The 14,209-nt window shown below is 39.9% G+C and overlaps 1 protein-coding gene across 1 annotated transcript in view; it reads right to left on the reverse strand.

The window, feature by feature from the left end:
- ABCC8 (ATP binding cassette subfamily C member 8) overlaps positions 1-14,209 on the reverse strand; it is an 81,245-nt gene that overhangs the window by 10,344 nt on the left and 56,692 nt on the right. Inside the window, exons 23-34 of the mRNA XM_027904384.1 lie at positions 13,783-13,908; positions 13,031-13,130; positions 12,284-12,531; positions 11,587-11,747; positions 10,327-10,396; positions 9,474-9,631; positions 8,197-8,289; positions 3,930-4,032; positions 2,444-2,557; positions 1,699-1,819; positions 1,402-1,532; positions 765-843 (exon numbers count right to left, since the gene is read on the reverse strand). Coding sequence (XP_027760185.1) covers positions 765-843; positions 1,402-1,532; positions 1,699-1,819; positions 2,444-2,557; positions 3,930-4,032; positions 8,197-8,289; positions 9,474-9,631; positions 10,327-10,396; positions 11,587-11,747; positions 12,284-12,531; positions 13,031-13,130; positions 13,783-13,908 — 1,504 coding nt within the window. The remainder of the gene's footprint in view (positions 1-764; positions 844-1,401; positions 1,533-1,698; positions 1,820-2,443; positions 2,558-3,929; positions 4,033-8,196; positions 8,290-9,473; positions 9,632-10,326; positions 10,397-11,586; positions 11,748-12,283; positions 12,532-13,030; positions 13,131-13,782; positions 13,909-14,209) is intronic.

Raw genomic sequence — 14,209 nt, forward strand, 5'->3', positions numbered from 1 at the left:
CTTGTATCACATATCCCCTTCACTAACTTTGGCTAACCAGCAAACACAACTGCCCAGAGACTAAGCCTCAGCTGGAAGGAAAACGGAGCATACCTGTAGTATCTTAGGAATGATTAGACACACTACTTAACTGCTTGATCAATATAATTTATCAAACAACCAGGTCAGACTTGACTTTAATCAGGGACTAATTACCAGGGGCAACAAGCGTTTCAGAAAGCCAAATTACTGTCGGGCACCATGAAATTTTATCTCCAAGTACAACTGCCTGGCTCTGCATAAGGGCTCTGTGGGTGGTGTGGCTGGGAAATGGGCTAACATCTTTTTGAGATGCACTCCGTGAGGCACATGGACATGGATACAGAGCAGGAAATACAGCAGGAAATTCCAAGGCAGCAGGCCAAACTGCAGTCCCCAGTTGCTGACTTTTTTGGGCCCAGTGGATCCCATCTGTGCCTTGTGGATGGAGCTTTCTTTGTGCTTGGACACTTTTCCCTTTTATGTTTTCTTCCACTATAGTGATTTAACGGCACAAAAGGCTGTCATCTGTCACTCTTGGACTTTTGCTTCTGTCAAGTAGAATTTTTATTGATCCAGCTTAGGAATGGCACAGCTGTTAGGTGACAGATGACATTGGATTTAAACAGGGCCAGAAAGTGTTGCAGATTCAAAACCCACACTTCAGAGCTGCTGATGTTAAGAAGATGACTACCAAAGCACTTTCAGGTGCTAAGCTTGACTGATACACAGAAGTGTTATCTTACCCTCAAAAGTGTCAACCATTCTGAAAAATGCAAGAGAGAAGGAGGATTTTCCACTGCCTGTTCGGCCGCAGATCCCAATCTGTGACACAGAAAGCAGATGAACATCAGGCAAGAGGAAATGGATAATGTCTGTACTTGACACTTCAGAGGAGTGGGTGGAGAAGCTGTTCTGATCCACATGATACTCTTGCCATTCTGAGAGGGCAGTCAAACTGAACTGGCTATAACAGAATCACTACATTTGCTTCTTATCTTTAGGAGTCTCTGAGCATTTAAGGATAAATTGAGGCCAGGTCTATATACAGGAACAATAGGAGAGCAGTAATTATGGGGATAAAGGCAAGAGAGCCACATGAGAAAGATGAAAAGTAGGTCTAGCACAGTAAGAACTCACTGTCACTTCTTTTGGCCCAGTTTGCTGAAGGCAGGGCGCTGGAATACTGAGGGGAGCTGTGTATGCTTAAACATATCAGGCTAACAATCCCCCAGGACCCCTTTTTAGTGCACTACATTTATTGAGAGAAAAAAAACCACATTGTAATTCAGTCATCAAAACATTCTGTGGTATGTTTTTTTAACTCTGATGTATGTAATGTGGCAGTCTAAAGAGCTTCTCAGAATCACTGCAGTTCTTTACCTTTTGTCCAGGTGAGATGTGGGCATTGACGTGCTTTAGCACGGGCTTTAAGTTGCTGTCATATCGGACACTGAGGTTCTGGATTTGGATTTCCCCTCTGTCTGGCCAGTTCTGGGGAATCTGTGAGGAAGCTGTACCAGGAGCACAGCGGCAGGGGAAAAAAAAATATTAATCAACCCTCTTGCAATAAATTAATTGGTCCATTAAGTGATTTACCACATTTTCCATGGTAATACACTACAAAATCATTAAAATTTCAGTAAGCTTATTCTGCATGCTGCACAAAACTGCACTTACAAAGGAGCCCTTCGTAATTTTCAGCTTCTGTTTTGAGAAGGCCATTGATTCTTTTCACTGCACCCAGCTGGATCTCCATGTCAGCCAGGTTACGAACCATCCAATTCAGATAGTTAGACACCTGATGTAAAGCAAATACACGACTAAATCCCAGATTTTTAGTAGTTTGCATCATTTGACCAGCATGCAGTTTATATTCCTACACAGGAATGCTCAGGAAGTGGAAGGTTGTGAACAAACTGTATGGTGCACACCAACAGGGAGGCAACAATGACTAAAGGTTAAATTTCCTAACTGCAGTGCACAGATACTTTGGTACTATGGAGATCTATCCACACCCACAGAAAAAAAAGGGGGAAACAATTAAGACAGGTGAAAAGACATCATTTTGGTAACATAAGGTTTGACAATCTAGAACGATGTGCCAGGGCATAACTACAATTGATGCATTGAAAATGTATTCTTCACAATGCAAGACAATATAAAAATTATGAAACAACTTGGCCATGTTTTGTTGACATATTTGAACTAACACCTTGATGAGCATTTTATCCAAAAACTGAAGGAAACACACACTCAAATATGTCAAGCATTAAATGTGAACTGATGTAAGCACACGGTTTCAGTGATGTTACAGTACCCACTATAGATGTACAGACACCTTCAATCTTCCTGTTCATCTTTGTGCCCTGAAGAATTACAAAAAAATGTTTGGGAGAGACAGAAAGGGTCCCGAGATTCTTACCATAAGAGCATAGGTTAGTCCCAAGCCTACAAGTCCTGAAGTGAGTTTATTATAGAGGCAACTGGTAATAGAAGTGACAGCTGCTATGAGTACCACACATGCTCCAATGTACTCCTGAAGGAATATGAATAAGCTCCATCACTATAAGTCTACAAAGGATTAAAACATTCTCATAACTTTGAATACCAAATAACAAAGCCATTGTACAGTTTGAAATACAGGCCAAAACCCCCACGTAACTCCATACAGACCCTGCCTAGGAAACCATTCTTACCGCCTTTAGTCAGGCCATGCTGTTTGGAAACGCTATTGTAACAACACTCCTAATCCTCTTCTGGAGACGTCAACACAGATGTCTTAAGCATGTAATGGAGGTGGTTGAAACCTTGCAGCTGATGTTACCCGGGATAGGAGGGAAATGTTCACGTGATCCCATCTGCGAGCAGATCCTCTCTCCCTGTGGCCGATGATGAACCGCTGGTAGGCTCAGCTATTGCTGCTGAATTGCTACCATCCATATTTGTTCAAACAAGCTGTTCTTGCACAACATGTACCTGTTAGTTGGACTGTGTCCACCCATAATGGGCTTTTGCTGCTCCAAGTTTTAAATCACTGGTGATTTGACTTCATGCTGACAGTTTTTTGAGTAAAATCAGGTAACAGACTAGAGAACAAACCCTGTAGGAGGGAAACTGTCACTTGTCTATGTTTGTACTGTTTAGTGATATAGGCATTGATCAGAATTAGGGACTTTGGGTGGTCTAGGCCTGAACATGTAAAAGGATAATAACACTTTATTTAAGTCATACTCAATACCTGAATTTAAGTAGCATCAGGTGCCAGATAAAATGGCATGAAAGATGAATTAACATACATTTATTACATATAAACAGAGTCCACGTTACCAGAACAGCAGTACTACATCTGCATCTAAAAATCCGATACCAACATCCACAACATAAAATTCCTTGATTTGCTTCTTAGAGAATTATTTTTAATAAACCATTTCTCATGCCAGGTCACTTTACTGAGCAGGAAACAGGCCACAGAATATCTTTGGCATTCTTCAGATGACCCCAAAACAGGCACAAACCTAACCTTCTGCTCATTCAGAGAGCTTCCAGGATGTTGAAATATTCCTAGGGAGCCATGAGGCAGGGACCTGCTGACATCGACTGACATGGTCCCACAATGGCATCTCCTGGCTGGCTGCACTGCTCAACTAGCTCTGATCACTCTTCACACACAGAGGAGCCAATGTGACCCATAAAAACTATTCTCGTCTTGGAAAAACAGCTGCAAGCTACAGGGAAAATTCATACTCCAGTCAGTTTCCAGGATGGGTTTGGCACGTGCTCATTACACCCAGAGAGACATAGAGGGCAAAGGTATAGCTTTGAAACCCAGACGAGGCTGTTGGATGTATCAGATGACCTGGAACAAAGCCAATAATTCATTGTGTACACACAGTAATAAATGTACTTGCCATGCGAACTTCCAGCCAGCGATTGGCAGCTGTGAGGAAAAGGGAAGCAATGTTGTTGGAATCTGTGTATTCAAGAAGTTTTTGTCGAAATTTGGCTTCATACCTAAAAAAAAAAGCAATGAAAAAGAAAGAAAGAAAATAAAAGACAGGAAAAGAGAAGAATGAAGAAAGAAAAGAGAAAGAACAAGGGAAACATGCCTTGGAGTCTTGGAAAAATAAAAAATACAGTTCAGTTTCTGGGGCATATGCTTACGGGCAGCTTGACACAGGATCTAAATGAGAATATCCATAGTTCAGTCTGACATAATTTGTAGACTCATATTTGACATATATTTTACACTACATGTTTGTGCAGTATCTTAATGAGTAAATAAATGTTATTGCATTGATGAAACTCTATGGGACTTCAAGATCCCACTAGACATTTTCTGAATGCATTTTATTACATGGTAATTGTGAGAGACAAAAATCTAAACCTAAAAAAAATTAAAACAGTCATGAGAGAATAATACTTGTGAAAAAAAGTATTAATGCTGCAGAATGCAGTTTCTCTTCTCAATCATATAAGCTAAAGTTTTAAAATTTGTATTACTGCAGTGCCTAGGAACTGTAACAACTTGTAAGTATAAACTCAAAGTACCTGCAGTCACAGAGCTCCCATATTAGTCAAATATATTTGTCCTTATCACTAAACAAGCAGAGCACTATCAAAACCAGAAGTCCCAGTACATGGTGCAACAAAAAGTAACAGGCTGCAAAGAACCCTTCCCCTCAAGGAATTAGCCACCAATATACCAAATATACCAAACAGGATTAATGGCAAATAGGTCTGTTTACAGTTTCTTAAACTGGATCTACACCTACTCCTCCAAATAGCTGCATCAATGAAATCTACCCTGAATTCAGCATGTGTGGAAGATGATTCCCTGCTTCACCTGATTAGATTGGGGCAAGCCCACAAGTCACCCAGTCACCCCTTTTACCTGGGCATATTTATTTTTATATAAATTCATGTAATGTTAAAGTGTATCAACAGTTCGTGGTTTATAGTAAACAAGTCTGGCACAAGAGTCTTTTCCAGGGTAGTAACAGAAGTTTGAAGGCCTGAAGATTTAGTTTGCTTGCTTTCTTCCTCCCTTTATTACATTAGCAAGTTTAACAAACTTCTCATGTCTCCCTATGAAACTTGATCCCATTTATATCCTTTAGCTATTATGGCTGCAACAAGCACTACTCAGCTCTCCTTATACTGATATGAAAAAATAGGACAATGTCTAAGTATGAAGTACATGGCTCGGAGAAGCTTTCAAATTTGTTTACTGCAGAGTACTTTAATATTTTTTCCGAGTACAGTATAATAAAGTTACAACTTTACATAAATCATTTATGTTTTTGAGGATAAGAAATATGTGCCTTTTAGTGCAAATAATTTAGCTGTTCACAACTTAGCCATGTGCCAAGACATAAGAATCTGTTGTGTGCAGTGGGGAAGCATAGAATGGCCTGGGTTAGAAGGGACCTTAAAGATCCTCTAGTGTCAACTCCTCTGACACCTTTCACTAGACCAAGTTCCTCAGAGCTCCATCCAACCTGGTCTTGAACACTTCTGGGCAACCTGTTCCAGTGCCTCACTACCCTCACAGTAAAGATTTTTTTTCCTAATACCTAATCTAAAGCTACTCTCCGATTGAAATGATTCCCCTTTGTCCTGTCACTCCATGCCCTTGTAAATGGTCTCTCTCCACCTTTCTTGTGGGCTCCTTCAACCACTGAAAGGCTGCAATGAGGTCACCCCAAAATTGCCTCTTCTCCAGGCTGAAAAAACACAATTCTCTCACAGGAGAGGTGCTCCATCCCTCTAATCCACTTGGTGGCCCTTCTCTGGACTTATTCCAAGAGGTAGATGTCTATCCTGTGCTGGGGACCCCAGAGCTGGATGCAGTTCTCCAGGTAGGATGCAGTACTCCAGATGATTTTGCCCCTCTACTCACCAGAGTGGAGTAGAGAGGCAGAGTCACCTCTCTCCACCTGGCCAGGCTGTTTTGGATGCAGCCCAGGATCTGGGCTGGCTCGGAGCATGTGGGTGTGTTTGCACTGCCTAGATGGTTGTTCCTGAAAGCAGGCATTTGTGTCACCGTGTCAGAGCTGGTAAAGCCTCGTCTCTCCTCAGGGCTCATTACCCTCAGTGCCCTACCATACAGAAGTGGCTGTGCTGCTTCTGGAACCAATTCAGTCACACTTAACTTTCACATGTCAATACCATGAAGAATTTTGTGATGCAGATACACTCAGAAGATGTTAGCTACGCATCATGAGTCAGTCGCGCGTGTGCACGTGGAATGAGAATCCCAACAGAGTTACCGCTGTTGCTGGAGCACTCCAGAGATATCAGAATTTCTCTTCAGAAACTGTCCCCAGATTACCAGGCCTTCCAGAAAACAGACCAGTCTTTGCAGAAGCCTTCACATTTACATTTTTTTGCTTATTTAGCACCAACGTTATCTGAAGTGTCAAACGGCAAACTAAATCAGGCCAGGGCATCTGCTGAAGGTGCATCTGTAGGTGCAGCAGTAGCTGTCCTTCTGATCTCCCTCTGGACTTTTTAAATATTTCTTTCCTTATGCGTTTTGAGTAAATCCAGGACAGAGAGTTACCAAGGGTAAGGACACTTTGGGAACAACTGGCACCTCGTAACAGAATGACTAGATTCCTGAATTAGTGTTATTTTTAGGGATGCTCACGCTAGCAAGTCTAAACTCCACTCCCGCTAATATGTTAGGCAGCTGAAAAGCTACACAGTCCTAAAAATAGCTGGGTTACCAGCTGATGCAGGAGGCTGGCAGGCAGATGGAATACAGAACTTACTGAAGGCACATGGCTGGCTGGGTCAGAGACACATCAGTTAATACAGGATTTAAGAAAAAGGAGGCACCAAACACAATTCTTTGACAGAGGAATTCATTCCAAAGTGACAGGAAGAATCAAGAGGGAATGTTCTAAAAGACTGAAAATATTAGCTAGATGGCAATAAACACTATTTTCTGTATCAACAACAGAAAATATACAGCCATAATACTCTAAAGATCCTCTTGGTCAAGTAGAAGAACATATGGATAAACGAGAAAAGCAACAATTGAAAGAGAAATTGATTTTCCAGAAAATTTAACATGGACATAGCTACAAACTTGAGAACACTGCTGGCACTTAATGGATTAAATACTCAATAACAGTAATTAATAATGGAAAACACTATGCTTTTCTACCACTCTTGGGGAAGCTACCTTCAGTCAATCTTAAATTGGTTGTTCTTTCATTTAGCTGTTTATGTCCTATCTAAAACAGTTTTTAAGAAAAAGTTAACTTTGTGCATTACTTCTATTATAAAATTAAAATTACAGCTTAGGAGAAATAAGCTCTAGAGTTCCAAAGATAGAAGGGTTACAGTAACAATTAACTGAAAAAACCCACAGACATTGTCTAGATGAGATGGGTGTGGAAAACAGTTGACTGCGTCTGAGTCAACTGGGAGAAGACAAGAATAGCCCTAGTGCAGGGAAAGCAGCTGGTAAGCTCAGCAGTACTTTTATTGGTACCTCTGAAGTATCAGCATGACTTCCAATTTTGTACCACAGATACACGACTGAGGCACATTATCAGGTATTCCTGGGCTGTTCTCCTGTGAGCTTATGTGGACGGAAAAATGAACCAAAGGAGGCAAAGAAACACTTTGTCTCCAGCTTTTGTATCTACAAAATCAGTACAAACACACACCTTTTCAGCTAGCAACCTGAAAAATAATGTGGGGTGCTACTGTATCCTCTGAAGTCAAGCACAAGCACAGTTTATCTTACCAGGATATCAACTCATACACAGATTGCTCTGGCGTAACAAGTTGGTGCATATTAGTTATGTCATGGAAATTGTCCAAGCCCATAGTCTGCCACAGCACATGCTGTGGTAATTGCAAGCTAATTTAGCTTCTTAAATCACATTTGATCACAAGTCTTTTTTCAGGCTGCATACAAGTGTCTGGACAGTAGACACAGGGCGAATGACACACATTAACTTGTTTTTCACCAGTAACTCCTTCAAATGCAAAATACTGAAAGTTCTTCAATGCTTTAGTGGAACCGTTACCCATGTTTTGGGGGCTCTGGATTTCCCAGGTGATCCCAGTAACAATTCCTTATAACTGCACAATTGCAGAACAGCATCAGAGATAAATATTCAACAGTGAGGTTATGTATATTTCTTAAAAAAACTATACCTGAAGGCTCGGATGGTGGTAAGACCTTCAACAGTCTCCGAAAAATGGGAGAGCAATGGTAGCTGAGTGCTGTCATCTAGCTGCTGCAGGTCCCTGGAGAGAGTTATGAAAAGAATTTTGTAAAAAGCCAGTTTTGTTGTGCAGTTATTCTCTTGAACCAGGCCCAGGGAGTGAAAGGGAATATCATCACAATAATCATAAACATAAGGTTTAGATAAATTGCAAAGCAGTGCCACATGTCCCCAAGCAGGGAACGAAGTCCCCGGGAAGATTTTTCTTTTAACACTGAACTAGCTGGAGTTCTGAATGGCATTTTCCCTTCACTGCCTTCCCTCCCTTCTATATTCCTGTTTGTTATACTCCATTGTTTATTGATTTAAACACCATTCTGGCTTTATGCTGAATACAAATTTGATGGGATGCTGCAAATAAGAGCTTGAGTTAAGCAGAAGGCAAAAGGCATCCCCAGATGACAGCATAACTTCTCACTGAGCTAACAGTATAACTCATACACTCAATAGAGTAAATGAGAGCACATTAGGTTGCACTTCTCAATGTCATATTTAGTTATCATATCAGTAAAAGCACATGTAGGGTGAAATTCTATCTAGTCTCAATTTCTTCCAGCAGGAAGTAAATTGGTTGCAGACTCCCTCTCAATCTGTGCATCCATGAAGGGATATGCATATTTTTGCATTGCTGCAGACGCTTTTTGAGTGTCACGAGGGGAAAGCTGTTTGACCTTAGAAGGAGAAAAGTCACAGATATGGTTAAAATTTTTCACCTTGTTAAAAACTACAAGGCACTCAGAACATGAGAGGTTGCTTGTGGATGTTGGATTCTTAATGGTCAGCTGTACCACCGTGGTTATACTGTATTCTGCAGCCTCTCCCTGGCTTTACAGATTTCCACTTCCACCTGGACAGGCAGACATCAGTTTCCCAGTTCTGTCCCCACATTTTCTTGGACATGCCCAGATTCCAACCCTTGGGGGCAACAGAATCCAACTGGGTTTTGTGAACTCCAAAAAACTTCAATCGTGCACAAAGGCTCTGCACGCCTCCCAGAAATTCTGGCAGAGCTTGAGCTCTTGAAGAGCTGCCAACAAAGACACTTGTAAAATGACACTATAGTGGATTTGTCCCACTTTCAGACAGGAACGTGGTTTTGACAGAACCAGATTTAAACACAAAGTTTCTCTGCACTGTAATTCTGCAATGCACTGTATGCACTGCAGATGTTTCTATTGCCAGAGCGATGCTGGTTTGTGCTCTTACCGTGAGGCCACTCGGAAGTACTTCTGGATGAAGTAGCACATGATTGCAAGGGGAACGAGGGCAATGAGGAACATTGGTGTGACGTACGAGATGACAGCAAGAGCAGAGACACACAGCAAAGTGGAACGACTCAAGCACTCCAGGGTAGCTGGAATGTGCTGGATAAAGAAGAAAAACCACACAGAAACTTCCATAACATACCAAGTTTAAACCATCGTTATTTCATTTTCCTTTCTCCCACTTGCACAAGGAATAAAATTTTTGAGGATTTGAAGCACTAAGCGTACAGGTCTGCTGTTGAATTTACTGCTGGGCTTTGGGAACACCTGAAGGCATTTCTGTGGGGCTGCTTCACATGTCTGTACTGTGGAGCACAATCCTCATGTCAGACAATTACAGATGGATGCAAGAGACAATTTTAGCACCTGCATCAATCCTATGAACTGGCAGTGCAGTCTGGAGTAAATAACGATAATTTGAATTTCAATAATTTCTATTTGAGGCAATAACATTTGCCTTTTTCTCATTTCATTTGCTCATATTGTAAAATGAATGTGTTTACCCACTTTCAAAAAAAAAAAGTAGATACTCTTTAATTTGGGGATATCACTATGGACCTAATTTCACTTCCCCTTTCCATACAGTCATCTTAATAAAATAAATGTTTTTTTCAATGTGCATTTAAGATGAGGAACTCATTCAGAACTGAGAAAATCATAATGCAAACTGATATAGTCAAAAGTATAGTTAATCAGTGAGCTTCATCTAATTAAGTCTCTAATAAATGAAAATCCAGTCTTTCAGATCGAGAAAGACAGAATAACTTGGGAGCTTGAATATATTTATTCAGTACCTGGTCAATGGTATTGCAGTCAGCTGAAAATCTGTTCAATATACTTCCCAGAGGTGTTGTTTCAAAAAACCTAAAATGCCACAAGGAACAGCAAAGATTGCAATCCTGATATTAGAACTGGTTTGGTTTATTTTTTTGTCTTACTTAAGTTTGGTACTATATCACAGTAACAAGCAAATAAATTGACAGCCACAGTAAAATTTCTTATTCTTCCCAGTAACCATGGCTTTCCAATAAAATAAGAGTCTGGAATGTACAACCACAAGCATGAACCCAACTACCTAGAACCTACAAGAAACCTACAACTGCAAGCACACCCTCAGCTCCCTCTACTGCCTAAGCTGTGCACATCACATGATTGCACTTGAAAAAATCCTTTCAGATTTTGATTTGAGGCTCCTCCAATTCATGAAAAATGCAAAAACAAGTTAAAATGCAGTGCCTTGCATTTTTATGGGAACAGAAATGCATAACTAAGAACATCTGTTGGAATAATATATTAAAAGGATATTTGCATATTAGGATATGCAAAATGCAAACTAAATTATTGCTCTGTAATTTTTGACTGTTCCATAACTCATGTTGAACCTGAAGTCTAATTCTATCTTGGGGGGGAGGGGGGGAAGTGAGGTTTTCCATGTATGTTATTTCTTTGTGATTTCTGGGTCAAATACAGTTAGCAGAGAAATAAGATGGTATTTTTCCTAATGGTCAGTAAGAGCTGCAGGTTTGAATAAAGCTGCAACTTTCCTTTCATGCACAGGAAAGAAAACTTCTGGAGGACAGCAAAGGCCTTCAGTGGTATCTGTGCATCCCAGTGTCCTCTAACGATGCCGGTAATGACACTTGTCTAAACTCATTAACTTTCATAGACTTGCACAATTGCTGCCTGATAGTAAATATTTCCAGTGATTAGGCTGATGATGCAGGCTATGAATTTACTGTACAACATATTGATCAATAATTGTGTTTTCTCCCTAATTAAAACAGCAAAGAGAAATTAAACAGTCAAGGAAGTAAATCTCTGAAGTCACAGTCAGCCAGGAGAGACATTTGTCTCCGTGTCTAGGAACTCAAGCAGCCTGGGTATACCATTTTCAACAACTACTCAGGAATTCGATACCTGGTGATTTTCAATGATATATTAAAAAAATGTGATGCACAGTTTACTTCTGAATAAAAACTGTACTTAGAAGACTGTCTTGAAGTAAAGAAGACAAAATCACTGCAATACAATTTGTATAACAATCAGAGAAATACCTCATTGGAGCCAAGATAATTTTATTTAGTAAAGCAGAGTGTAGCTTTTTGGTGACTTTCAAACCAGTCCACTCCACTGCTATTGACGTGATAAGACATAATACGATGCCAAGGCAGCAGAGAATGCTGAAGACTTTAGAATATGGAGAATGGTCGAAATCCTAAGAAGTAGAGAGTAACACAATTATTCACTTTAAATTACATTTAAAATTTATTGTAAGCACACAAGCACAAGACCGAGAAAACATAAGAAGTAAATCCTTTTTCCTCCCTAAATTAAACTGTCCATGATTTTTACCCATCTTAACTCACAATTTTTTATCCTTTGGAGAGGGAAGGGTTTGCATAAAAATAAGAGATTAATCAGAAATTTAAAATCACAGAATACTATAATGCAACAGTACAGGAAAAATAAAAAAGAACTATGATATCAAAATTATTTTAGAGACCAAGGTTTAGATATATCAGTTACGTGACGAAAATACAACAAATTTAGCAGAGTGAGGACAACACACCAAACTTAACCTTTAGTTTTATTGCACTGTGTACCCAAAAATGTATTGAGCTTCAAAATACTCTGGGGTGGCTCTTTTACTAGAAATTAAGTGCACCACATACAAATCCTGGAGTGGAGGTTGACTGTGGGAGAACACCACCAGTTAAATCGTAAGAGAAAGGTGAACGAGGCATTGCATACCGTGCACGTAGAGCAGTTTTTCATCTCTGGTTCCAGCTTGTTAGTGATGACAGCCTCGGTCCAGAGTGCCAGGCAGTAGTCGATGGCCACCATCACCGTGTGCTTCAGCAGTTGGGACAGGACCAGCAGCGGCAGGAGGAGGATTCCTGCTGCGCTGAGGTACTTGCCACAGGCTCTCCAGGGCATCTTTGCCCTCTGATGCAGCACAGAAGACAAGTTGTCTTCATCATCACTTTCTGTTACTTCTTCTGTAGCGTGCAAGAAAAAAGGTACAGCCACATTGACTTATTCGTGGCAAGTGACAGCTACAAACCAGGTCTTACAATACAGGATAAAGAGTGGCTTTAAGGTGAAAGTACCTGCTCAGGCATGCATGTAGTAACCTGCTAAAGTTTGTAGTAACGCATGCTAAAAAGATCCTAAAAACCTCAGCACTTGGTGATCAATTTCTTGAACTATGTTTTTGCAGTTTGAAAGTACTGACTTTAATATTATTCTTTGTTCATTATTAAATCATATTCACATATAAGAAAAAACCTCAGAAGTTTGGAGGAAGCTATGACTTGTGAATGCCTGCCATCACTGTAGTCCAGAGGTAAAAGCAATGGAAACATCACTCTTACAAATCATGACCCACATGGAAAACGATTTGTCTTCTTGCCAGTTTGAATTATGTTAATTCATTCTAATACAATTTAACTGTGAAACAGTAATGTACTATCCATGGGTTCAAAGGATGCCCTTTACCTTCATCCTCTTCATCATCTTTCAGTAGCGCTTCACGGGAATACATAGTCCTCCGGAGATTTGTTCTTTCCAAAACAGGGTTTTCCTCAACAGTGGTTTCCTAAAAAAGAGACAGTTCATGTATTTTCAACCAGAGGAAAAAAATTACTAGCTGTGATAAAATTGTTTCCATTCAGTAAAAAACAGAAGTGAGAATCTCACAGCAGGCAACCATAAGTGAAGGATTGGCTACATCTGTGTAAAACAGAAGGACATAAATTAAATATCTATCATTAATTTCAGGTTGTCAGTCCCAACCTCTTTGGAACCTTAACTTTGAAAATTATCCCTGACTTAATAAGAACCAAGATTAATATCTCATTCTTCCTGTGTTATAGGATAAAAAGGCAAAACATCTCGATATAAGCACATCTGAAAAGCTTCTACCCAATGAAATGAATAAATTCAGGCAAATAAAAACAATTTCCAGTATTAGCAATGCTTTTCCTAAACTGGTCCTATTTAATATTCCTTAGATAAGAATATTTTGATAGGGCTCCCTATCAAAAATATTAGACCAGAATCAAGGAAGTATGAGGTGTCCAGATGAAGGAACTCATCTTAATAGATAAATAATAATGGTAATAATAATAGGACATTCATATTAAGTTAGATACCACACACAGAATGCCAACCCTTGCTAATGCTTTCAACCTAAGCAAAAAAAAAGACACATTTTCTTGTATATATTGATTGCCCTTCCCATCAGAAACCTTTTCCAGCTCTTGGTCTTGTCGATTCATTAACGTCTTCCAGTGCTCAAAAAGCTCAGTCTCTGATTTCTGAATGTCCTTGAGTGTTCCCTCTCTCTGGATGTAACCATCTTTCATTGCAATTATCTAAAAAGTTAGAAACACAAGTGGTGAGATAAATAGCCAGGTAGGCCTATTTATTTTAAAGTTACGTTGCTGTGCCTTGACAGGATTTTCTCTTTTCTTAAATAAGTAATATTTCTGCAAACAAATCTGTCTTCTGAAAAGACAGTGACATTATCTCTTGACTCTACCCTTCACTGAAGGTGCTTGCTGCAAAAACCCAGAAACTTTCTGCACTCCTTGTTTTCAGGAAAGAAAGCTGTTTTTTAGAAAGAAGAGTGGGATCTCTCTCAGCAGACAGTGGGGCATACAGCTCTTCCTAAAT

Source organism: Empidonax traillii, unplaced genomic scaffold (assembly GCF_003031625.1).
Source record: "Empidonax traillii isolate 1590-97213 ecotype Southwest subspecies unplaced genomic scaffold, ASM303162v1 scaffold1050:size236492, whole genome shotgun sequence".
Lineage (NCBI taxonomy): Eukaryota > Metazoa > Chordata > Aves > Passeriformes > Tyrannidae > Empidonax > Empidonax traillii.